The 25739-nt window shown below is 42.6% G+C and overlaps 1 protein-coding gene across 1 annotated transcript in view; it reads left to right on the forward strand.

Annotated features, from left to right (window-relative positions):
- The window catches only part of PIGU (phosphatidylinositol glycan anchor biosynthesis class U), a 118238-nt gene that overhangs the window by 49314 nt on the left and 43185 nt on the right, over positions 1–25739 (forward strand). Inside the window, exon 7 of the mRNA XM_003273553.3 lies at positions 14562–14659. Within this exon, the coding sequence (XP_003273601.1) occupies positions 14562–14659 (98 nt within the window). The remainder of the gene's footprint in view (positions 1–14561; positions 14660–25739) is intronic.

A 25739-nucleotide genomic window follows, 5' to 3' on the forward strand; every position in this document is an offset into this window, starting at 1 on the left:
GAGTTTGAGGCTGCAGTGAGCTATGATTGTGCCACTGTACTCCAGCTTGGGTAAAATAATAATAATAATAATAAAATTTTAAATGAGGCACTAACATATTGACTGGAGAGTCCGTGCATGGGCAGGGCCTGTTGGTGGATCATTTTCACTGTATGGGGAATCAGGCAGTGGGCTGGCCACTTCTTTGGGTTGGGGGCATTTACAAATGTCATCATCTGCAGGTTTTATTTTCCTTTGAAACTATTCAGTTTTCCCAAAGAGGAATCCTCTAAAGTCCTGTCTGGGGTAGCAGAGTTAGGGTTTTTTTCGGGGGTGGAGGGTGCGTAAGACTAGCTGCTGGAGTTGTGAGAGCAAGAACAGGGAAGGTGGCTGGTTTCAGTCTGGAGACTTTACTTCATCTCATTGCTTTTCAGTCCACACCTCTCCTCAGCCCATTACTGTGCGAAGTAGTTCCTAGACTTGTGCCCTTAGTTAGTTTTCTCCAGAACCGAGGTCTTCTGCAGGTAGAGTAGAAAGTTAGAGGGATGGGTTATGCGGGAATGGTCATTTGGCTGCACATAGTTGGGATAACACCTGTTGTTCTCAGTGGTCTGTATATAAACTTTCAACTTGATTTTTTTCTCTGTACCATACCCCCACCTCCCATAGCACCTGATGCACTCTAGTGCTGAATTTCTCAGAAGTTCTGTGGGGTGAGTTGGCTGATTTTTATTAGTAATCCTCTTTGTAGGCCACTGAGCTGTAATTTCTTCCACATCACCAAGTGGTTTATTCTTCTCTCACCTGCTTTATATTTTTTCACTATTGTGTTAAAGTTGGTTTTGCTATAATCTCCTCTTATTTTCTTTGTGATTTAATATGGTTTTAATCTCTTGTTTTCATTTTAGTGAGATTTTTGGAGGGAGAGATGATAAACACGTGATCAATCTATTATTTTTAACTAAAAGTTCCTCTGTAAGCATTTGGGTTATATATTTCCAGATTTTTCCAACATTTTTCCCTCCAGACTTTTAAATCTTGTGTCAATTAGCTAGTACCATAAAAATGTTAATAAACCACTCCAGAATTCAGTAGCTTAAAACAACAAAGTATTTACTTAGCTCATACATCTGTAAGCCAGCAAGGAGTCAGCTGATCTAGGTTGGACATGGCTTGTCAGTTGGCTGGTTACATGGGCTTCATTTTCATGTCAGTGGCTGGCTGGAGTTGGCTAATCTAGGTTGGGCTCTGCTCCACATGGCTGTCATCCTCTTCTGCCAGGGGACAGCCTTAGGTATGTTCTTTTCATAGCAATGGCAGAAGCACAATAGTGAGCAAGCCTAGTCAGGCATGTACTTTTTAATTTCCTGGTTGCATCACATGTGCTAATATCCCATTGATCAAAATGTAACACATGGCCTGGCATGGTGGCTCATGCCTGTAATCCCAGCACTTTGGGAGGCTGAGGTGGGTGGATCATGAGGTCAGGAGTTCAAGACTAGCCTAGCCAAGATGGTGAAACCTCGTTTCTACTAAAAATACAAAAATTAGCTGGGCGTGGTGACAGGCACCCATAATCCCAGCTACTTGGGAGGCTGAGGCAGAGAATTGCTTGAACCTGGGAGGCGGAGGTTTCAGTAAGTCAAGACTGCGCCACTGCACTCCAGCCTGGGCGACAGAGCTAGAGTCCATCTCAAAAAAAAAAAAAAAAAAAAAAAAAAAAAAAGTTACACATGGCTGAGCCCAGGGGTGGAGATTTCCATCCTGTTCACAACAGGAAGGCACTGCAAAGTTATACAGCAAAGGACCTGGACATGGTGGGGGGAAATTGGGGCCAATAATACAACCTATTACATATAACATATATCAATAAATGTCTGATCTATCTTTTTTTTTTGAGGCAGTCTCGCTCTGTCGCCCAGGTTGGAGTGCAGTGACATGATCTCAGTTCATTGCAACCTCTGCCTCCTGGGTTCAAGTGATTCTTGTGCCTCAGCCTCTCAAGTAGCTGGGACTACAGGCACGCACCACCACGCCCGGCTAATTTTTGTATTTTTAGCAGAGACAAGGTTTCACCATGTTGGTCAGGCTGGTCTCGAACTCCTGACCTCAAGTGATATGCCTGCCTTGGCCTCCCAAAGTGCTGGGGTTACAGGTGTGAGCCATTGCGCCCAGTTCTAGTCTATCATTTTTAATGGCTGCATATTCATTTTATAAATACAGAAATTCTTTAACCAATGTATATATCATTAAATATTTAGGTGATTTTCCAGTTTTTAGCTGTTTAAATATTATAGTTAACTTTCTAATGTACAGCAATTTTTGCACTCATGTTTAGTTATTTTCTTATAATGTCCTAGAAATAGAAATGTTTGCCACTTTTTAACAATTTCTGGAATTAATTTATTGATTTTTTTCCTTTTTGTGGATGATGGGGTCTCACTGTGTTGCCCAGGCTGGTCTTGAACTCCTGGGCTCAAGCTGTCCTCCCACCTCTACCTCCTTAAGTGCTGAGATTACAGGTGTGAACCACCACACCCAGTCGGATTTCTGAAATGTATTGCCACATTTATACTCCCATAAGAAGCATGTAAGAGTCCTTATATTTGTACACTATTGTTAAATAGTTTGTGTGCTTAGGAAGTAAAGAGTAAAAAGTTGTACTTAAAGCCTTTTACTTACAGTTTGCTTACCTTTTCTGGGGTGGCACCCTAGGATGCCTTAGGTCTTTATAAGAGATTGTTTCTCTTGGAATGCTTATGAGTGGTCTTTCTGTAGGCCTATTAGTTTATTACTGGGTTACTTAAAATGGCTAGATATTGCCTAGCCTGAATTGTCTTGTTCTGAAGATTGTGGTGGTCATTTTGTCAGAAATAACTCAACAGTAAATACTCTGCTGTCTGTGAATTCTCCTTGCCTTAATCCCTATTTCCAGAGTGTCAGGTTCAGATAGGTTGTCATTTATCAAGGTGTCTGGTGTCCATTAAAATAAATAATATATGCAGCAGCCTGGCAGAAGGGACCAAGTACTGGCCTTTGGAAATGTCACCTTTAAAATAGCCGAGTGCAAAGATAGAGAAACTGAAGACGTGCCCTCAGAAGGTGCATGTTTATTTGTTTTCCTAGGAGTCGCACATAAAAATGTAAAGTATGCCATTAAAAAAATATATTTTATGACCTGTAAGTCAATGAAAAGGTTTTTGTTTGGGGAAGAAAAACATGTAAGTAAGTTTTATGTATCTCTTTCACAGCCATGGTTATTTTTTTGTTCCACAGAGCAAAAAAATTTTTATATCACTCCAGACTTTTGTTTAATGAATTCATAGACATTTTCATAATGTTATATACATAATTTTGTTTTACTTTTATCACTTATTTCATATGAATCATGTCTGACATTGGTCACATATTTGTCATTTCCTTTAAATTTAAATTTAATTTTGGAAGTAGTTTAAGCACTTGGTAAGAATAAAAGAAATTCAAACCTATAAATTGGAAAGGAAGTCTTTCATCAGTCTGCCCCATGTCCACTTCAGTTCCTCTTGCATATTTGTTATGAGGTCCCAGCCCTTCTCTTTTGTTGGACATTTGTTTTCCATTATTTGCTACTATAAATAGAGACCCTCACAAACAACATTTCTAATCTGTTAAAATATTTGAAGAGTTCTATTTTAGCTAGGTCTCTGAATCACTCTAGCTCTTTGAGTATTTTAGTAATCTCTGCTAACAGTATATATAATACAGTTAGTTCAGTTATAAATTCTGCAAGTTATATTTCTACAGTTCACATTTTACTGCATAATATTAATAAAATTATTTAATAAAATTAATGAAGGAATAATTTACTTTTTATCCTAAAAAAGAAACTATTTGAGAAAATTCACAAGAAAAGGAATATAAATCACTGAAAATTATGGAAAAATATTCAACTCCATGGATAATTAATAAAGAAAAGCAAATTGAAATTTAAAAACTTTTGAAAGCTTTTTTTTTTTTTTTTTTTTGCCTCGGAAATTGGTAAAGATTTTAGAAGCTAATTCTCAGTTCTGGCAAAGGTTCTATCAAATAGATATTCTCCCACATGGAAGTTGGCTGATAAATTTGTACAACCATGGGCAGTCTTAAAATGTTTGGAGTTTTTTTGGCTGGGTGCAGTGGCTCACGCCTGTAATTCCCAGCACTTTGGGATGCCGAGGCAGGTGGATCACCCGAGGTCAGGAGTTCATGACTAACCTGGCCACCATGGTGAGACCCTATCTCTACTAAAAATACAAAAATTAGCAGGGCGTGGTGGCGGGCACCTGTAATCCCAACTACGCGGGAGGCTGCGGCAGGAGAATCGCTTGAACCCGGGAGGTGGAGGTTGCAGTGAGCCGAGATCACGCCATTGCACTCCAGCCTGGGCAACAAAAGCGAAACTCCGTCTCAAAAAAAAAAAAAAAAAAAAGTTTGGAGTTTTAAAAAATTTTATTCATTTATTTTTCTAACTCTATGCAGCTGGGGATAAAATGTTTGTGGTTTTGATTTTTATTCTACTTTTGAGAACCTATCCTAAAGTAATGCAGAAATATAGACGCAAAGCTTTATGGTGCAAAGTTATTAATTGCAGAATTATTTATAATCACTGGAAAAATTAGAAAATACTTTAGAAAGGAGTGGTTAAGTAAAATATGGTTTACCCATGTGGTAGAATATTATGCACATATTTAAATATAATTTTAAACTACGTGAAAATAAATTTTTTTAAAACAATGTAAAATTTTATATATATATATATATATTTTTTTTTTTTAATCTAATTTTGTTTTTTGGAGACAGGGTCTTACTCTGTCACCCAGGTCACTCAGGCTGAAGTGCAGTGGCACAGTCATAGCTCACTGTAACTTCATACTCCTAGGCTCAAGTGATCCTCCCACCCCATCCTCCCATGTAGTTGAGATGACAGGCATGTACCACCATGCCTGGTTGGTTTTTTTTCTTTCTTTCTTCCTTTTTTTTTTTTTTTTTTTTTCTGAGACAGAGTCTTGTTCTGTTGCCCAGGCTGGAGTGCAGTGGTGCAATCTTGGAATTTTAAAGGTTTTTTGTAAAGACCAGATCTTGCTCTGTTGTCCAGGCTGGTCTTGAACTCTAAGCCTCAAGCAATCCACCTGCCTCAGCCTTCCAAAGTGCTGGGCTTACAGGTGTGAGCCAACGTGCTCAGCATTTTAATGAATTTCAACTATGTTAAAGCAACAAAAATAGTTAGAAAATAGATCCCAAAAGGATAATACTTGTTCCTGTAGATTAAGTTCATGGGTGAGTTTTATTTCCTTTTCATATAGATATAGATATAGTTTTTTTTTGGTTTTTTTTTTGAGTTGGAGTTTCGGTCTTGTTCCCCAGGCTGGAGTGCAATGGCACAATCTCGGCTCACCGCAACCTCTGCCTCCCGGGTTCAGGTGATTCTCCTGCCTCAGTTTCCTGAATAGTTGGGATTACAGGCATGCGCCACCACATCCGAATTTTGCATTTTTAGTAGAGACGGGGTTTCTCCATGTTGGTCAGGCTGGTCTTGTACTCCCGACCTCAGGTGATCCACCCGCCTTGGCCTCCCAAAGTGCTGGGATTACAGGCATGAGCCACCACGCCCGGCCTCATATGTTTTTTTCCAGAGTTTCTTCAGTGAGTACATAGTTAAAAACTAAATTAAATTAACTTGATTGATAAGACAATAGGGGCAGTGGAAGTAAACTTGGCAATGCTCCCCAGACTTCCATGGAGCAGATACACCACAGAAGGGAGTGACCTTGTTTGCTCTGTCCCCTTGACTCTTGCTGCTTGCTTTCCCCTGGCTTCCTTTGTGGCAGCCCAGGGTTGCCTGGGACACTCTGAGAGACGCAGGCCAGGACAAGGCCCGGGCCATTGTATTGTGATGTCCTTATTGTAGCGTTGGCTGGGAAACACAGGTCTTTGGGCAGGGTTGATATTAGTTTAGTGGAGCAGCTTAGTTTTGCTTTGAAGGCTGTTGCTTGGGCAAAGTGTACTCTGCCTTTCAGTGAGCTAATTAAAAACTCCTTCCCTGGGAAGTAGTCTTCATTAGGCTTTAAAAAGGAAAACAAACAAACAGATGCTAATAGATGGTCCTGCTTTTTCATCGTTGGTGTTTGTCAACAGCGAGATATTCCCAACTAGAAATTCTTGAAGTTTGCCACCTAAGGGTTCTTCTAGCTTTCCTTATGCCACCAAAAAAGGCCATGTGACAGGACTTGCTTGCCGAGGAGAATGAAGGATCAGTGCTATCAGAAGGTATTCAAGCATGATTAAGAGCCCAGGCTGCTCTCATGTTAGACAGATCTGGTGGCTAATCCCAGCTCCACTGTTTCCTGGCTCTATCACCTTGGGCAAGTCACTTAACAGTTCTAAGCCTCAATTTCCTTACCTGTAGCATGGGGATGAAAGAGTATCTGCCTTATAGAGTGAATATAAAGAATGAATGGTATGGCAAATGGTATGGAGGCATGTAATAACTGCTCAGATGGTATTGGTTGCTATTCTTAATAGTATCTTCCCTTTTAAAAGATCCCTCAGATAACTTGAGCCCAGGAGTTTGGGTGCAGTGAACTATGACCACGTCATTGCACTCCAATCTAGGCAACAGAGCGAGACCATGTCTGTAAAAAAAATTAAAAAATAAAAGAGACCTCATGATTGTTAGCATCCTTATAGGCCTTATAGGGAGGCCTGGGAGGTTTCAATGAGGTTCTCTTCCTGGAGCCTAGCCTTAGAGGAACAATGGAAGAGTGATGATCCTGAGGCCTGGTGATCCCATCACTTCCAGTTGAGGTTCCTGTAGGCCAAAGCCCTGCCAGTGGAAGGAGTCATACAGGACTCAAGGACCCAGTTTTTGTCAGGTCAACCCATCTTCAAAGCCTGCTTATTCTAATTACCAGCTCTGTAGCCTTGAGCAAATCATGCAGCCTCAAGAGCCTCAGTTTGATCCCAGAATATCTACCTCCTAGAGATAGCGGAGAAATAAATAAGAAATATAAAATGCTCAGCGTGCTTCCTTAGCAGAATCCACTCAATAACTAGTTGCTCTGCCTATTGTTATTTTTATGGTGCAGACACAGATTGAGATCAAGAGGGTGGCACAGTGATGCAGTCAGAACATGGGGTCTGAAGTAAAACCATTTGGTTTAAATCCTATTGCTCTCATTCACTAGTTTCGTGACCCCAGACAAATAACTTCTCTGTCTTTCAGTTTCATTATCTGTAAAATGGGACAGTAATTGTATCCACTTCATGGAATTATTGAAAAGACTAAATGGCTTAAGGCAAGTAAAGTGCTTACAGTCATGGCTGGAACAGAGTAAGTGCTCAATAAATTATCATTGTTATCACTGATATGTACGGATTGCTCTGAGAGAGGCTGCCCCATTAAAAGAACACACTTGGCAAGGAATGTAATACATTGGCCCTGCCCCCAGGATCTCCTCCTCCTGGGCAGTCTCACTTGTTGCCCCACACCCTGGTGCAACTTCCTTTTCTGATAGTCCTGTGGGACCTGAGCCCTTTTGACTACATTCCAGTGTGTTTCTGCCTGTCTTGGTGTAGGTCATCACCTGTGACCCAATCTCTTTATTCTCTGATTACTCCACTTGAAGTCCCTGTCCTGAACCAGTCCCCACGGCCCCACCTCATTACATTCCTGCTCACTCCTGTAGCTGTCCCACCCACCCAGGCCCAGATCACTATAAGGTGCAGTCCCTGGAGGCAAAGTATTACCCCCGGTCTTGCTGAGGCTTTTGGCCCCACCCTGACAAAAATAGAGAGTTAGAAAACATAACATGTTCAAAGCTAGATTGAGTAGATAAATTTCCTGATACTACAGCCAATGTACATACACATTTGACTGATTTACTCTAATATCCCTAGGATAAGGCTAAATATCAAGGCTTGTATAGAAAGCCTAGTGCCTGCACATCTGGGCTGCCCTAGCAAATGGTAGGTTATATCATTTTGGGGTAAAACTCTTAGTCCTCTTGGCATAGTTCCTTCTGGTTAGGCCAGTGTGATGCCCTAGCTCTTGCCCACATGAGGCTGCCATTTCAGACATGATTTCAGGTATCCCGTCTGGGCCTGTAGGTAGATGTTTTTGGATGACTGTGCAAGCTTAGCCCTCTGTGATCTGACTCCTACCTGCTTGCTGAAACTTTTTGGATTGTAACTTTTTTTTTTTTTTTTTGAGATGGAGTCTTGCTCTGTCGCCCAGGCTGGAGTGCAGTGGCATGATCTCGGCTCACTGCAACCTCCGCCTCCCAGGTTCAAGCGATTCTCCTGCCTCAGCCTCCCAAGTAGCTGGGACTACATGCCCCTGCCACCACGCCCAGCTAATTTTTGTATTTTTAGTAGAGATGGGGTTTCACCGTATTGGCCAGGCTGGTCTCGAACTCCTGACCTTGTGGTCCACCCTCCTCGGCCTCCCAAAGTGCTGAGATTACAAGAGTGAGCCACCATGCCCAGCCGGATTGTAACTTTATTGAGGTATGACATATATACAGAAAAATATATAACTCATTAGTGTACAGATACATGAATTTTCACAAAACGTTGAGTAACCAGCACCCAGATTAAGAAACAGTGGTACTAGCATCCACAGGAGCCCCTTTTGTGTTCTCTTTCCTGTCACTCCTCCCAGCTCTTGCCCTGTTTTGGCTATATCGAGCTAATTACAGTACCCACCCCCCACCCCAGCACACCATTCTCTCTTGCCCTCCAGCCTGTGCACAGCCTTGGACTGCCCAGCCTCACCTACTCATTGTTCAAAACTCAGGTGTCAGCTTCCCCGATGGGTTAGGTCTGCTTCCTTTATACTTTTCCTTCTATATTTTGTAATTGTTTACTGGGAGCTCCCTGAGGACAGAGACTATCTGAGTCACCAGGTTTCCTGGCATCCAGCACACTCTTCGTATAGAGCAAGCTCCAGAAATGTTTGCTTATTGCACAGTTTGTTTAAAATATTTGAAGTCACTTCTCACTTTCCTTGATCTTCTCTGACTCTGCCCCAAGCACATACCATTCCTCCTCTGCCTTCCTAACTCCTTTTTACCCCTTCTAGCTTTTTTCAAAACACATAGCCCTTTCTGAGTCTCCTGCCTGCCTCCATGCTCTCCCTCACTTTTGCTCAGGCTGTGCGTCCACCCTGTCCACTCTGTCCCAGCATCCCACACCCAGACTTCCCACACACCAACCTACTGACTGTTGCAGCACCGTGTTTCTGCCCCCAGACTGCGGGCCTCAGCAATGCAATAGTTTACTCCACAGAGAGCATTCTCTGTGCCAGCCCCCTGCCACAACAAACCCTCAACCACTATTCTGCAGGCTCTGCTTTATTTGAGTCAGATTTATTTTGTGCTTTGCCTGTGTTCATGACTCTGTGTATTACACTTCATAAGTTTTTCTTCCTCAAGAACATTGGTTTCCTTTAATATTCTCGTATTTTTAAAAAGGATTTCATATGTATTGCTGAATGATATTCATTCATTCATTTCTTCATTTGTTCATTTATCACATGTGCCAGGAACTGTACTAGGTGCTGGAGAGCCAAAGTTAAGATAAATGTGTTGCCCTTGAGAAACTCACAGAGAAATGGGGGGAGAGAGAAACATATGCAGATTATTGTAAGATAGCATCAGTATTGAATGAGATAGGCTTATTAACACAGGGATTAAGAGTGGGTACTGGAGTCAGCTGTGTGGTTTTGGTCACATTACTGAAGCTTTCTGTTTCTGTGTCTTGATTTCTTGACCTGTAAAATGGGTAGAATGTGTGGTTTTTATCTCAGTAAAGCTGTTATAAGGAGCAGAAATAGAGCTTTCACAGGGCTGTTGTGATGTTTCCTGAGGACCTTTTTGAGTCAGGAACAGGTTTTTTTTTTGTTTTTGCTTTTGTTTTTTGTTTTTTAGGCGGAGTCTCGCTCTGTCGCGTGCAGTGGCGCGATCTCGGCTCACTGCAAGCTCCACCTCCCAGGTTCACGCCATTCTCTCAGCCTTCCAAGTAGCTGGGACTATAGGCGCCCGCCACCATGCCCGGCTAATTTTTTGTGTTTTTAGTAGAGACAGGGTTTCACCGTGTTAGTCAGGATGGTCTCGATCTCCCGACCTCGTGATCCACCCGCCTCGGCCTCCCAAAGTGCTGGGATTACAGGCGTGAGCCACTGCTCCCGGCCAAGTCAGGAACTGTTCTTGGTGCAGAGGATACAGTACAGTGCCTGGCACCTAGCAAGTGATCCATAAATGTCAACTATAATCACGGTTGTTACCACCGTTGCTTGGGCTCATAGACAAAGTGACCTTTCACCTGGCTATCGAAGGAATGCTTTCTACTAGAAAGAGGGCAGAGAAGGATGGCTTGGGCAGAAGGAATAGCCTAAGAACAGACACAGAAGAATGAAACAGCATGATGTTTTCAGAAATTGGGAATAGTCCAGTGTAGCTGGAGGACAGGGCGTGTGTGGAAGAGTGGTGAGAGGTGAAACTGGAGAAATGAGACCCAGTGGTGAAGGGTCTTGTTTGCTGTTGGAGTTTAGACTTAACCCGACAGATGAAATGGAACCATCAGAAGTCTTTAAAGACTGGCTTGCCACAATCTAAACTGTTTTAGAAGGTTCCTTTGGTGCTTCTGTAGATGGACTTGGATGGGAGGTGGTTGGGAGACCACTAAGGAGGAGAGGGAAAAGCTGCTGAAGAGAGATGATGAGAGCAAGAACTGAAAGGATAAATGCTCCAGGGGTGGATCCACAGGGCTTGGTGACTGGTGGAAGGAAGAACATGGGAGCTGGAGGGTGAAGGGTTGCCAGGGTATCTGGCTAGATGTTGATGCCAGTTACTAACAAAGAATAGCAGGAGGAACAGATTTTTCCTTCCCAAAGACTACTTCAGTCTATGGAAGGAAGACTGCTTCTTCCTGATCCTAGGAGCCTCGTATTCTAAAACTCACAAGTCCATTTGACTAGGCTGTGAGCCTCTTTTTCTCTCTTGGGCCTTATAAACAGTTTCAGACAACAATTGTTAACCTCAGGCAATTAGAGCAAGAGATGGCTATGTTGATTTCACTCCTTGCGTCTCCTCTGGGGGAGAGAGGAGAAAGTCATGTGTTTGTTTTCACCATGCTAAAGGAATGGATGGAGTTGGAGCATTAGCCTCCGTCCTCTGGTAACAGAAACATGGGCCTCTTCTCTCGCCTACTTCCAATCCGTATAGAACCAGGTTAAGTTAAAAAGTTATTTTCAGTGTTTTCCTTCTCTTGGCCAGTTTCCCACCAAAACATCATTCAGATTTTTGACCCAATCAAAGAATCAATCCCTAGCCCACCCTAGCCGTTGGGCTCCAGAACAGCACCTTTCCTACTACAGCCACCTCCCTATCCCAGAGTGACCTGGTTCTGAGTTTAGAGTCTATGGCTCAGCAGATGTGTGCGTGCCACTGCTGGTGTCACAGCTTAGCTGGGCGTGATCCTGTTCCTACACAGTCATATTTATGAGTACCCTGGATACAGGACATCACGACTGGCACTGTCAATATGGCGAGACAGCCCCCCTCCCCATAGAATTCTGTCCTATTACTTCTGGCTTCTCTCTTTCTCTGCCTCCCTTCTACTTTCTGTCAACTAGGGTTGTTCTAGCTGGTGAGTTTCCTTGGTTTGAAGAATAAAGCACACAAAGTTCTTTTCTCTCCACTCTCTCGTCTGTGAAGTTGTCACATTTATAACCCTCTGTCTTCCAAGGTAGTTTTTAGATGTTTCAAGTATACAGACCACTTTGGTGATAAAAGATCTCATCAATAATCTCTTCCTGTTTGTCTCTAGAGCTGGATTAGCAGAGGGGTAAAACTCCTTGGACTGGAGTGACTGGTTCCTCCTTTTATGAAACACCATTGAGAGGATGTGTTATTTTTATTTCTTTATTTGAAACAGGGTCTTACTCTGTCACCCAGGCTGGAGTGCAGTGGTTCAGTCTTAGCTCACTGCAGCCTCAACCTTTAGGGCTTAAGTGATCCTCCCACCTCAGCCTCCTAAGTAGCTGGGACCACAGGTGTGTAACACCACACCCAGCTTATTTTTTTATTTTTATTTTTGTAGAGATGGGGTTTTACTATGTTGCCCAAGCTAGTCTCTCACTCCTGGGTTCAAACAGTCTTCCCACCTTTACCTTTCAAAGTGCTGGGATTACATTTGTGAACCATCATGCCCTGCCTGTTATTTTCAGTAAATAGTTGACCCCACACTGATGAGAGTGAGCATGGGTATTGTCATTTTAAAAAACATCATTACAAGACACCTGTTGGGCTTTATATCTTGGACCATCAATTGCACCCTACTGATTTCTGGGCCACTTGGAAACTCCTGTTGTAAACTAGGGCTCTCTATCCTTAGTTTTAGAGTATCTTGTTGTCTTAAGCCACCTGAAAGGGAATAGCTATTTTTTCAAAGAAATTAGCTTTTTTCTAATGACAAAAACAAAGCATGTTCATTTTAGAAAGTTTAAAAGATGCAGTGAAGCAAAAACGAAAAATTGTTCATAATTCCACTACCCAGAGATAACCACTATGAACTTTGTGGCCTTAGGTTTTAGTCTTCTATTTATTTCTTTTTTTTGGTAGTCCAAGACTGGGCAATTTACGAAAGAAAGAGGTTTAATTGAACTTATAGTTCCACATGGCTGGGGAAGGTCTCACAATCATGGTGGAGGGCGAAAGGCACTTCTTACAGGGTGGTGGCAAGAGAGAATGAGGAAGAAGCAAAAGTGGAAACCCTTGATAAACCGTTAGATCTTGTGAGACTCATTCACTATTATGAGAATAGCATGGGAAAGACCAGCAGCTCCCATGATTCAATTACCTTCCCCTGGGTCCCTCCCACAACACATGGGAATTCTGGGGGATACAATTCAAGTTGAGATTTGGTTGAGGACACAGCCAAACCATATCATTCTGCCTCAGCCCCTCCAAATCTCATGTCCTCACATTTCAAAACCAATCATGCCCTCCCAACAGTCCCCCAAAATCTTAACTCATTTCTGCATTAACCCAAAAGTGCACAGCCCAAAGTCTCATCTGAGACAAGGCAAGTCCCTTCCGCCTATGAGCCTGTAAAATCAAAAGCAAATTAGTTACTTCCTAGATACAATGGGGCTATAGGCATTGGGTAAATACATCCGTTACAAATAGGAGAAATTGGCCAAACCAAAGGGGCTACAGGCCTCATGCAAGTTGGAAATCCAGCAGGGCAGACAAATCTTGAAGTTCCAAAATGATCTTCTTTGACTCCATGTCTCACATCTGGGTCATGCTGATGTAAGAGGGGGGTTTCCATGGTCTTGGGCAGCTCCATCCTTGTGGCTTTGCAGGGTATAGCCTCCCTCTCAGCTGCTTTCACAGGCTGGTGTTGAGTGTCTGTGGCTTTTCCAGGCCCACGGTGCAAGCTGTCGGTGGATCTACCATTTTGGAATCTGGAGGACACTGACTCTCTTCTCAGCTCCACTAGGTGGTGCCCCAGTAGGGACTCTGTGTGGGGGCTCCAACCCCACATTTCCCTTCCGCCTGCCCTAGCAGAGGTTCTCCATGAGAGCTCCGCCCCTACTGCAAACTTTTGCCTGGACAACCAGACTGGGGTACTGTGGCACAATCTCAGCTCACTGCAACCTCTGCCTCCCAGTTTCAAGCAATTCTCCTGCCTCAGCCTCCTGAGTAGCTGGGATTACAGGTCACCACTATGCCTGGCTAATGTTTGTATTTTTAGTAGAGACAAGGTTTCACCATGTTGGCTAGGCTGGTCTTGAACTGCTGGTCTCGATCTGCCTGACTCGGCCTCACAAAGTGCTGGGATTATAGGTGTGAGTTACTTTGCCTGCTGGCCTTTAGTCTTTTAAAAAATGTTTGTGCGTTTTTTTTTATAAAATAAATGATAATATATGTCTCTTTTATAAACTTCATTTAATAGGATATTATAAACACCTTTCTAAGTCATTGCAAATTCTTAATAGCCTCATGTTTAATGATTCCATAGTAGTCCATTTTATATAGGAAGTGAGGACATTACTAATAAAATTAATATACTTTCATTTGAAAAAAAAAAAAATGACCTAAATTGATGTAGCAGGTAAGGAAGGGCTGTTGTAAAGAGTGATAAGTGCTGCAACAGTCAAAGGGATGGGTTTCCAGCTCTGAATATCATAAGCAATAATTGTAGGCTTAATAAATTTGTACATTAGATAGGACATGGATGTTAATAGACTTGATCCCTTTATACATCTTTGGGTTGAAATTTTGTAAAATCGTTCTGGGTCTCAAAATTTTATAAGAATTATGCCTGTAGTGTCTCAGGTTGCCAAAGGTAGATATTTTTGACTTTCTTGGTTTCCTTTCATCGGAAATCAAGCCAAGAAGCTCTTACTGTGTGAATTTGCATAGCACCTTGTGTACCAGGAGGCACTTGGCAGGTGATTATTTGAGCAGTTATGGAAAGTTTTGTGTTGAGAGGGACTTGCTGAGTCTAATCATGATTGATGAGGCTGGATTATTCCATACATTTCTTTCTTTTTACAGGCAGTGCTTTCCTCAGTGCTATTTTTCTTGCCTTAGCGACATACCAGTCTCTGTACCCACTCACCTTGTTTGTCCCAGGACTCCTGTATCTCCTCCAGGTAAGCGCTTGCTGGTCAGAAGCCAGCACCCAAGTGACATTTGATACATGGCCTGGTCCCTGCTGGGTGGAAGGAAGGGCACGGGTTAGTAAAGGCAGTGGGAAGCTTGCTCCTAGTTAAAAATACAAACACATAGAAACTTGACTAACTTTAAACAAAGTGGACTTAGTTATCATTAAGTCCCAACTACAGTAGGCCTCCCCATATCTGCAGGGGGTATGTTCTAAAGCCCCTAATGGAGGCCTGAAACTGCATTTGGTACCGAACCCTATGTATACTATGTTTTTTTCTGTCTAATGACTGAGACAACTAATAAGTGACTAACAGGCAGGGATACACTAGACAAAGGGGTGATTCATGTCTCGAGTGGGACAGAGCAGGACGGCGTGAGATTTCATCACACTACTCAGAGTGGTGTGCAATTTAAAACTTATGAATTGTTTGTTTCTGGAATTTTCCATTTAAGGACCACAGTTGACAACAGGTAACTGAAACCATGAAAAGTGAAACCTCAGATAAGGGGGGCACTACTATATGCATATCCTTGGGAATGTATAAGTGCATTTTATTTTACATATTTGCAAATGCAACTATCTTGCATTTTTCTTTTCTCAACTAATGATCCCCTCTGAGCTCATTTCTTTAATTTTTCTTTACAATAACACTCACCTTGTAAGATTCTTATAGGACTTAAATGGAGTATGTGCATCTGAAACAATGCTTGGAACATAGTGGGTGATCAATAAACATTAATTGAAGAATGCAAATTGCTGACATTTACTGAGAATGGATTACATGTCAGGCACCATGCTAAGCACTCTGTAGGCATCGTCTCATTTTAACCTCATAAGAACTTTATGGAGTAGGTGATATTATTAGCCATATATTAGTCTAGTATTAGCCATATTAGACACATGAATTGAAACTGGAATGTTGGGAGGTTAAGTCACTTAAGGTCACAGGACCAGCGAATGACATTGCTAAGATATGAACTGTGGCCATCTGATGCCAGAGCCTGCTCTCTAATCATCTTTTTCTACTCAAATGAGAATAGTACATGTTTCTTCAAGAGGAAGTAACTGCATGCAGGCCCCACATGGTCTGAATCCATTCTTACAAGAGAAATGTTTTTTGAAAGTGTACAGGTGGCAGTGCCAGAAATGTCTGATTTCAGAGCCTTTCTTAATCACAAGCACTGCTAAAGCTGAGTGTGTATTCCATTTATTGAAATAGGCCATATGCATGTTATTTTAAGTGATTTTATAATATTGTGTTGATGCAGACAGTGATTCATGGTTTGCTTGATCTTTTTCTTATTTGGGGAATTTGAGATATGTCTTTATGTTTGAGATATGTCATTTATATTGTCACTAATATAAATAATGTAGAAAATTTTTTTTTTTTTTTTTGAGAGCAGGGCCTTGCTCTGTCACCCAGGCTGGAGTGCAGTGGCACAATCTCAGTTCACTGCAGCCTCCATCTCCCAGGCTCAATCGATCCTCTCACCTTAGTCTCCTGAGTAGCTGGGACTACAGGTGTGTGCCACCACACCCGGCTAATTTTTTGTAGAGATGGGGTTTCACCATGTTGCCCAGACTGGTCTTGAATTCCTGGGCTCACGCAATCCACCCACCCACCTTGGTCTCCCAAAGTGCTAGGTTTATAGGAATGAGCCACTTCACCCAGCTAGAAATTTGTTTTTATTTGTTTTCTTTTTATTTTTCTTATTTTTGAGACAGGGTCTCACTCTGTTGCCCAGGATGGGATGTGCAGTGCTGCAGTCAGGGTTCACTGCACCCTCAACCTCCCGGGTGCAAGCAATCCTCTCACCTCACCCTCCCAAGTGACTGGGACTACAGGCATGCACCACCACACCCAGCTAATTTTTGTATTTTTTTGTAGAGAGAGGGTTTTGCCATGTTGCCCAGGCTGCTCTCAAACTCCTAGGTTCAAGCGATCCTTCTGCCTTGGCCTCCCAAAGTGCTGGGATTACAGGTGTGAGCCACCGTGCCCAGCTTGAAATTATTTTCTTCAAGTATGTTCCTTTAGCTAAATCACTGGACCCAAGGTGAAAAGTTGTATTGTTCTTATTAGGTGATTATACCAGATTGTTCATCATAAAGCCTGAGCCAGTTTGCAGTGCCACCATCAGTATCTAAAGAGAAGTGGACCACTTACCTCCCCATGTGCCAGCACTGACTTTTCAAGTTTGATTTATGATTGCCAGTTCAGTAGATGTGTCACCATACTGTGAAGTTATTTTGCTTTGATTTTCTTACTGTATTCTTGCTGAGTTGAAGCATTTTTCCACATAACAATGTGCTGCTTGTATTTTCTTTTTTATTTCCTATTTATGGCTTATTCTTTAGAAAGTCTAAGCACTAAGAATATATATAGCCAGACTTTTTATGCAACTACGTATCAAATAAATAATATAGTATATTCATACACATGGGTGGACCAGAAATTTAAAAATGGTTTCTGAGCTTGTCCAACCTGCAAAAAATGAATAAATAAAAGAAGATAAAAATGGTTTCTTAAGCCAGTCTCTACGCACTACTTTATATAAAACAACTTTTGTTTAAAACTAAAGGAAATTTCCTCCTGACACTAGTGGACAATACAACTGACTCATGAAGTCAAGCAGCTCCTCTACCAATATTTACTAAGTACCTATAGTGTGCTAGATACTGTGCCAGACTGCAGACATAAAGCAATTGAAGGATGCTGAGCAGGTGAGTGCTCCAGGAAGATTGCTTTGGCAGCAGCCTGTGGGGTAGATAGGAGTAGGAAGAGCTGAAGTTGGGAAAGCTTAGAACATTATACTAGATCAAGTCAGAGGGGTAAATTGGGGGCCCAAACCAGTGTCAGAGGAGATGGAGAGATGAGAGACTAGATGCAGGGGAATTCTAGGACGTAGAATCGGCTGTGCTTGGCAACTGTCTGTATATGGGGGACAGGAGTGGAAGGAGTTTGAGGTGAACTTCAGGATCCCATTTATGCAGAAATTAAAACTCCGTCTCCTACTATATTTGTATATTTTTTATAAATATATGAAGTAGCCTGGTGTATTAGTCCATTCTTAGGCTGCTATGAAGAACTGCCCGAGCCAGGCGTGGTAGCTCACACCTGTAATCTCAGTACTTTGGGAGGCTGAGGCGAGTGGATCACTTGAGATCAGGAGCTTGAGACCAGCGTGGCCAACATGACGAAACCTTGTCTCTACTAAAACTACAAAAATTAGCCAGACATGGGGGAGCGTGCCTGTAATTCCAGCTACTCGGGAGGCTGAGGCAGGAACATTGCTTGAACCCGGGAGGCGGAAGTTGCAGAGAGCCTAGATCGCACCACCGCATTCCAGCCTGGGTGATGAAGTGACACTCTGTCTCAAAAAAAAGAAAAGAAAAAGAACTACCCAAGACTTGGTTATTTATTTATTTATTTATTTATTTATTTATTTATTTATTTATTTTTGCTGATGGTACATGAAATAATTTTTTAAAAAATTTTACTTTAAGTTCTGGAATACATGTGCTGAACATGCAGGTTTGTTAGGTAGATATATGTGTGCCATGGTGGTTTGCTGCACGTATCAACCCATCATCTAGGTTTTAAGCCCCACATGCATTAGGTATTTGTCCTAACGCTGTCCCTCGCCTTGTCCCCCACCCCGTGACAGGCCCCAGTGTGTGATGTTCGCCTCCCTGTGTCCATGTGTTCCCATTGTTCAACTCCCACTTATGAGTAAGAACATGTGATGTTTGGTTTTCGGTTCCTACGTTAGTTTGCTAAGGATGATGGTTTCCAGCTTCATCCATGTCCCTGCAAAGGACGTGAACTCCTTTTTATGGCTGCATAGTATTCCATGGTGTATATATGCCACATTTTCTTTATCCAGTCTCATTGCTAAGCATTTGGGTTGCTTCCAAGTCTTTGCTATTGTAAGTAGTGCTGTAGTAAACATACATGTGCGTATGTCTTTATAGTAGAATGCTTTATAATTCTTTGGGTATATACCTAGTAATGGGATTGCTGGGTCAAATGGTATTTCTGGCTCTAATCCTTGAGGAATCGCCACACTGTCTTCCACAGTGGTTGAACTAATTTACATTCCCACCAACAGTGTAAAAGCATTCCTATTTCTCCGCATCCTTGCCAGCATCTGTTTTTCCAGACTTCAATGATCGCCATTCTAACTGGCGTGAGATAGTATCTCATTGTGATTTTGATTTGCATGTCTCTAATGACCAGTGATGATAAGCTTTTTTCATGTTTCTTGGCCACATAAATGTCTTCTTTTGAGAAGTATCTGTTCATACCCTTTGCCCACTTTTTGATGGTTTTTTTTTGTGTCTTTTTTTTTTTTTTTTTTTCTGAGACTGAGTCTTGCTCTGTTGCCCAGGTTGGAGTGCAGTGGCACGATCTCAGCTCACTGCAAACTCTGCCTCCCGGTTCAAGCGATTCTCCTGCCTCAGCCTCCTAAGTAGCTGGGACTGCAGGCATGTGCCACCACACCTGGCTAATTTTTTGTATTTTTAGTAGAGATGGGGTTTCACCATGTTAGCCAGGATGGTCTCAATCTCCTGACCTCATGATCTGCCCGTCTCAGCCTCCCAAAGTGCTGAGATTACAGGCATGAGCCACCACACCTGGCCTGTTTTTTTCTTGTAAATTTGTTTAAGTTCCTCGTAGATTCTGGATATTAGACCTTTGTCAGATGGATAGATTGCAAAAATTTTCTCCCATTCTGTAGGTTGCCTGTTAACTCTGATGATAGTTTCTTTTACTAAGCAGAAGCTCTTTAGTTTAATTAGATCTCATTTGTCAATTTTGGCTTTTGTTGCCATTGCTTTTGGTGTTTTAGTCATGAAGTCTTTGCCCATGCCTATGTCCTGGATGGGTTTATGGTTTTAGGTTTTACGTTTAAGTCTTTAATCCATCTGGAGTTAATTTTTGTATAAGGTGTAATGAAGGGGTCCAGTTTCTGTTTTCTGCATATGGCTAGCCAGTTTCCCCAGCACCATTTATTAAATAGGGAATCCTTTCCCCCCATTGCTTGTTTTTTTCAGATTTATCAAAGATCAGATGGTTGTAGATGTGTGGTGTTATTTCTGAGGCCTCTGTTCTGTTCCATTGGTCTATATACCTGTTTTGGTACCAGTACCATGCTGTTTTTGGGTGCTGTAGCCTTGCAGTATCGTTTGAAGTCAGGTAGCTTGTTGCCTCCAGCTTTGTTCTTTTTGCTTAGGATTGTCTTGGCTATACAGGCTCTTTTGGGGTTCCATATGAAATTAAAAGTAGTTTTTTCTAGTTCTGTGAAGAAAGTCAATGGTAGCTTGATGGGAATAGCATTGAATCTATAAATTACTTTGGGCAGTATGACCATTTTTATGATATTGATTCTTCCTATCCATGAGCAAGGAATTTTTTTCCATTTGTTTGTGTCCTCTCTTATTTCCTTGAGCAGTGGTTTGTAGTTCTCCTTGAAGAGGTCCTTCACATCCCTTGTAAGTTGTATTCTTAGGTATTTGATTCTCATTGTGGCAATTGTGAATGGGCGTTCACTCATGATTTGGCGCTTTGCTTGTCTATAATTGGTGTATAGGAATGCTTGTGATTTTTGCACATTGATTTTGTATCCTGAGACTTTGCTGAAGTTGTTTATCAGCTTAAGGAGTTTTTGGGCTGAGACGATGGGGTTTTCTAAATATACAATCATGTCATCTGCAAACAGAGACAATTTGACTTCCTCTTTTCCTATTTGAATACACTTTATTTCTTTCTCTTGCCTGATTGCTCTGGCCAGAACTTCTAATACTATGTTGAATAGGAGTGGTAAGACAGGGCATCCTTGTCTTGTGCCAGTTTTCAAAGGGAATGCTTCCAGCTTTTGTCCATTCAGTATGATATTGAGACTTGGTAATTTATAAAGGAAAGAGGTTTAATTGACTTACAGTTCCACATGGCTGGGGAGGCCTCAGGAAACTTACAATTATAGCGGAAGGGGAAGCAAACATGTCCACCTTCACATGATGGCAGGAAGGAGAGGTGCCAAGCAAAGAGGGAAAAGACCCTTATAAAACCATCAGATCCTGTGAGAACTCACTCACTATCAGGAGAACAGCAGCATGGGGGTAACCATCCCCATGATTCAGTTACCTCCCACCGGGTCCCTCTCATGACATGAGGGGATTAGGGGAACAACAATTCAAGACGAGATTTGAATGGGGACACAGCCAAATTATATCACCTGGGCCTTGTGGGTCATGGTAGGGTATTTGAAGATCAGTGTAGTCACATCCAGGAAACAAAACCACCTGTTTAAATATGAAGGAGGGGCCAGGTGTGGTGGCTCATGTCTGTAATCCCAGCACTTTGGGAGGCCGAGGTGGGCAGATCACCTGAGGTTAGGAGTTCGAGACAAGCCTGGCCGACATAGTGAAACCCTGTCTCTACTAAAAATACAAAAATTAGCTAGGCATGGTGACATGTGCCTGTAATCCTAGCTACTCGGGAGGCTGAGGCAAGAGAATTGCTTGAACACGGAAGGTGGAGGTTGCAGTGAGCCGAGATTGCACCACTGCACTCAAGCCTGGGTGACAGAGTGAGACTCTGTCCCAAAAAAAAAAAAAAAATGTGAAAAAAATGTGAAGGTAGGAACAGAAGAGGAAATATTCTTTTTTGTTTTGTAACAGGGTCTTACTCTGTTACCCAGGTTGGAGTGCAGTGCTGTGAACATGGCTCACTGCAGCCTAGACCTCCTGGGTTCAAGCAGTCCCCCTGCCTCAGCCTACTGAGTAGCTGGGACCACAGTCACGTGCCACCATGGCTGGCTTGTTTTTTTTTTTTTTTTTTTTTTTTTTTTTTGGGACAGGCTCTCACTTTGTTGCCCGGGCTGGTCTTGAATTCTTGAGCTACAGCAATCCTCCCGCCTCAGCCTCCCAAAGTGCTGGGATTACAGGCATGAGCCACCACAACCAGCCTAAAATTATTCTTTAGGGCTGAGTTTCTGCCAGACTACTAAGTGGACCCTTTAGAGTTGAGTTTCACAGGGATCCATAGGCTCCAAGGAGAGAAGCTAGAACTAATGGTTAGGTGGTACAAGAAGCTTAGTATAAGGTAGTTCTGTGACAGAATGAGATGTCCTAAGTGAGGTAAGTTCCCTGTGAATCATGGTGTTTAGGCCAGAGGCTCAATGGCCACTTGTTGGGGAGTTGTAGCAAAGCTGTAAGTACCAGAGTGAGTGGCTGTACCCTGATCGGCTTCAGAATGCTTTCTACTTCCAAATCAAAATGGATTTGATAACCTCTAGGAGCTGACACATCTGCTCTTGACATTATCTTTTTCTCTTGAGTTTTTTCCTAGCCCTCCGTAGGCATAGCCCTCTAGGAAAGGTTGTCTAATGTAGTATGTAAGAGCACAGCTTGACTGGGACATCTTGTTACAACAACAAAAAAGCAAAATAGTCCTCAAAGTCTAACAGGACTAAGTCAGAAAAACACTGGTACCAGCTGAAAGGGGCTCATACCACCCAAATTTGGGAATTTCTGAGCATCAAAAGAATGACAACAAGTAATCATAAAACACTGGATAAAAATCCATGTGTTTGGCTGGGTGCGGTGACTCACGCCTATATTCCCAGCACTTTGGGAGGCCAAGGGAGGTAGATCACTTGAAGTCAGTAGTTCCAGACCAGCCTGGACAACATGGTGAAACTCCTTCTCTACTGAAAATACAAAATGAGTCAGGCATGGTGGTGGGTGCCTGTAATCCCAGCTACTCGGGAGGCTGAGGCACGAGAATCGCTTGAACCTGGGAGGCAGAGGTTGCAGTGAGCCGACATTGCACCACTGCACTCCAGCCTGGGCCACAGTGCAAGATTCTTGTCTCAAAAAAAAAAAAAAAATTCATGTCTCCATAGTGGTGCTCACTAAGAGGGCAAGAAGAGAAAAAATACATAGACCATCATCAGATGTGGCTGTTTTACCAGTTTCTCACTCTGAAAGTAAATAATTAAAAGGAAAGAACTAAGCAATTACTCTGCCTTTTAAAAAGAAACCTTAGCTGGGTGCAGGGTGCAGTGGCTCACACCTATAGTCCCAGCACTTAGGGAGGCTGAGGCAGGAGGATCACTTGATCCTAGGAGTTTAAGACCAGTCTGGGCACAACCCAGAAGCACAGCTCTGTGCAGTCCCATGGCACAGACACTGTGCACAACTCTGTGCAGTCCCACAGCAATGCCTAGGGGGGTACTCACAACCCCTGGAGCCACAGAAGTTGTTTGTTACACTGTGCTCTTAGCTTTGCCATCCCCTGATGGCTTAAGCATTTCACATCTCAGTATGACAGCCCTCTGTATCCCAACCTCTTGTTTGGCATCCAGGAGGTATCAGATTGCACAAATGAATTGGAGATGGTAAATGCAGGGGATTTTATTGCTGATGAAAGTGGCTGTTGATGGGATGGAGAGCTGGAAAGGGGATGGAGCAGGAAGGTGGTCTTCCCCTGAGTTCGGTCATTCCTGGCTGAACTCTTCTCCGAGGTCCCTCCATCAAGGTGCCCGTCTGAAATCAAGCTGCTTCTCTCTGACTTCTGGCTGCTGCTTCTGTCTCCCTCTCTGCCACTCCACTGCCAGTGGAGCCTGGGATTTTTATGAGTACAGGATCGGGGGCAGAGCAGGCCAGGGTGGTTTTGGAAAAGGCAACAGGGATGTGAAGTTTTCACTTTAGGTCAAGGGTCCAGGCTTGAGGGTGGGGCCATCACCAGGAACTGCCCTTTTCTACCTGCCTCTTGTCCGTATCACATGGATGCTAAAATTACTGGGTGAATGGTTTTTAGAGAACAATGCATTTGCATTTGCATTGTGTCAAAACATTATTCCCTAGTCCCCACCCTCTAGATTCTTTGCTAATAGCAAAGGGACAAATACATATTTATAGCCGGGCATGGTGGCTCACGCCTGTAATCCCAACACTTTGGGAGGCCGAGGTGGGTGGATCACGAGGTCAGGAGTTCAATACTAGCCTGGCCAAGGTGGTGAAACCCTGTCTCTACTAATACAAAAATTAGCCGGGCTTGGTGGCAGGTGCCTGTAATCCCAGCTACTCAGGAGACTGAGGCAGAGAATTGCTTGAACCCGGGAGGCGGAGGTTGCAGTGAGCTGAGATCACACCACTGCACTCCAGCCTGGGTGACAGAGCGAGACTGTCTCAAAAACAAAACAAAACAAAACAAACAAACAAACAAAAATCTTCACAAAGGCGTATTCTGTAGCTAAGTAATCCAACTCTTATCACTTATAGTGGAACAACTTGACATGATATATATACTGCTTGGCATGATGCAGTACAAAGTACACATTATCAACTCTGAAGTATTCTTACCCAAAATGTTACCCTTAATGAAGCCTTAAGATCTGACTTTTGGTTTTAGGAAATAAAAGAGCAGAGGAACGAGTTCAATGACACCACAAGGAAGCAGTAAGACAAACCAGAATGTACCATGGTATTTTAAGAAAGCTGGTCTGAGTCTGTTCAAAATGTCAATGTCATGAAAAAGAAAAAGTGGAGAAACCATTCTGGACTAAAAAGACAATAACTGAATGCAATGGGAGAGTCTTGATTGGATTTTGGGTTGAAAAAAACAGCTATAAAGGATGTTTTGGGGGACAACTGGAAAATTTTGAAGATAGATTAGATATTAGATGATGCTAGGGAATTTTTTTTTTTTTTTTTTGAGACAGAGTCTCACTGTCGCCTCGGCTGGAGTGCAGTGGTGCGATCTCGGCTCACTGCAACCTCCGCCTCTCGGGTTCAAGCGATTCTCCTGCCTCAGCCTCCCAAGTAGCTGGGACTACAGGCAACTGCCACTACGCCTGGCTAATATTTTGTATTTTTAGTAAAGACGAGGTTTCACTGTGTTAGCCAGGATGGTCTCGATCTCCTGACCTTGTGATCCGCCTGCCTCAGCCACCCAAAGTGCTGGGATTACAGGTGTGAGCCACCATGCCGGCTGGGAATTGTTAATTACCTGGATGTGATGATAGTATTATGGTATATAGGAGAATGTCCTTATTTTGCACAACTGTGTGCAGAAGTGTTTTGGGGAGAAATGTCATGATGTGTTCAACTTTTACATGGTTCAGCAAAAATAAATATATGCATGCAGAAAGATAAAATAAGGCAAGGTATTAATATTTAATCTAGACAGATATATAGTTGATTATTGTATTATTCTTCCAACTTTTCTGCATGTTTGAAAAAATTTATAATAAAAAAGAGGGAAATAGAGTACAGGCTCTGATGTCTTCATGTGAACACTTATTAACTCTGTGACCCTGAGCAAGTGACTATTTAACTTCTCTTCCTCCACAGGGATAATATAATAGTACCTACTGCAAAGGGTTAATACATGTCAAGTGTTTAGAACAGAGTCTGATGAGGGCTCGATAGATATTAGCTATGATTATTAGTATTCAAATGTTCATGAAAGGACATGATCACCAGTATGTGGGGCGATGAGGGGAAAAGAAAATAATTCATCTTTTGAAGTCAAAGGAACTGTAAAAGTTAGTTTGTACTTCCTCCTTTGACAGTGTAAACGTGCCTCCATTCTGCTGGTGGAATTTCTAGAGAGTACTGGTATCTGATCAGTGCCAGAGGTAAACTATTCTTCCTTTCCTTCATGAGACACAAGATCAAAGGGAGGGGATGCTGCATCTGGCTCTCTGGTGAGTCACTTATGAGAATGGTAGTTTGAGCCCATCTGGTTCCGTCCGGCAACTCAACTCTTTCTTTGACCTTGGCTTACAGCCTAGTTTCCAAATTAGAGAGAGGTTAAAATGTTATGATTTGATAGCATGTGGAAAAAAAATAGCCCTAACATGCTCAGGGGCAGGAGGCTCCAGTGAAGGAAAGCCAAGTGCACAGGACTGAGAAGCCGAAGCTGTAAGGCTTCGAGGGAGACCAGGCGAGGCTTACCGAGATGCTCATGGTGCTGTCTGGGAAGTTTCTAGTTCCCACCTTCCTTTTGCTTGGGATTCCTAAAGCCTTGGATTCCCTTGGATGGTTTGAGGCCTTTA

The sequence above is a fragment of the Nomascus leucogenys genome, chromosome 13, assembly GCF_006542625.1.
Source record: "Nomascus leucogenys isolate Asia chromosome 13, Asia_NLE_v1, whole genome shotgun sequence".
Taxonomy (NCBI): Eukaryota; Metazoa; Chordata; class Mammalia; order Primates; family Hylobatidae; genus Nomascus; species Nomascus leucogenys.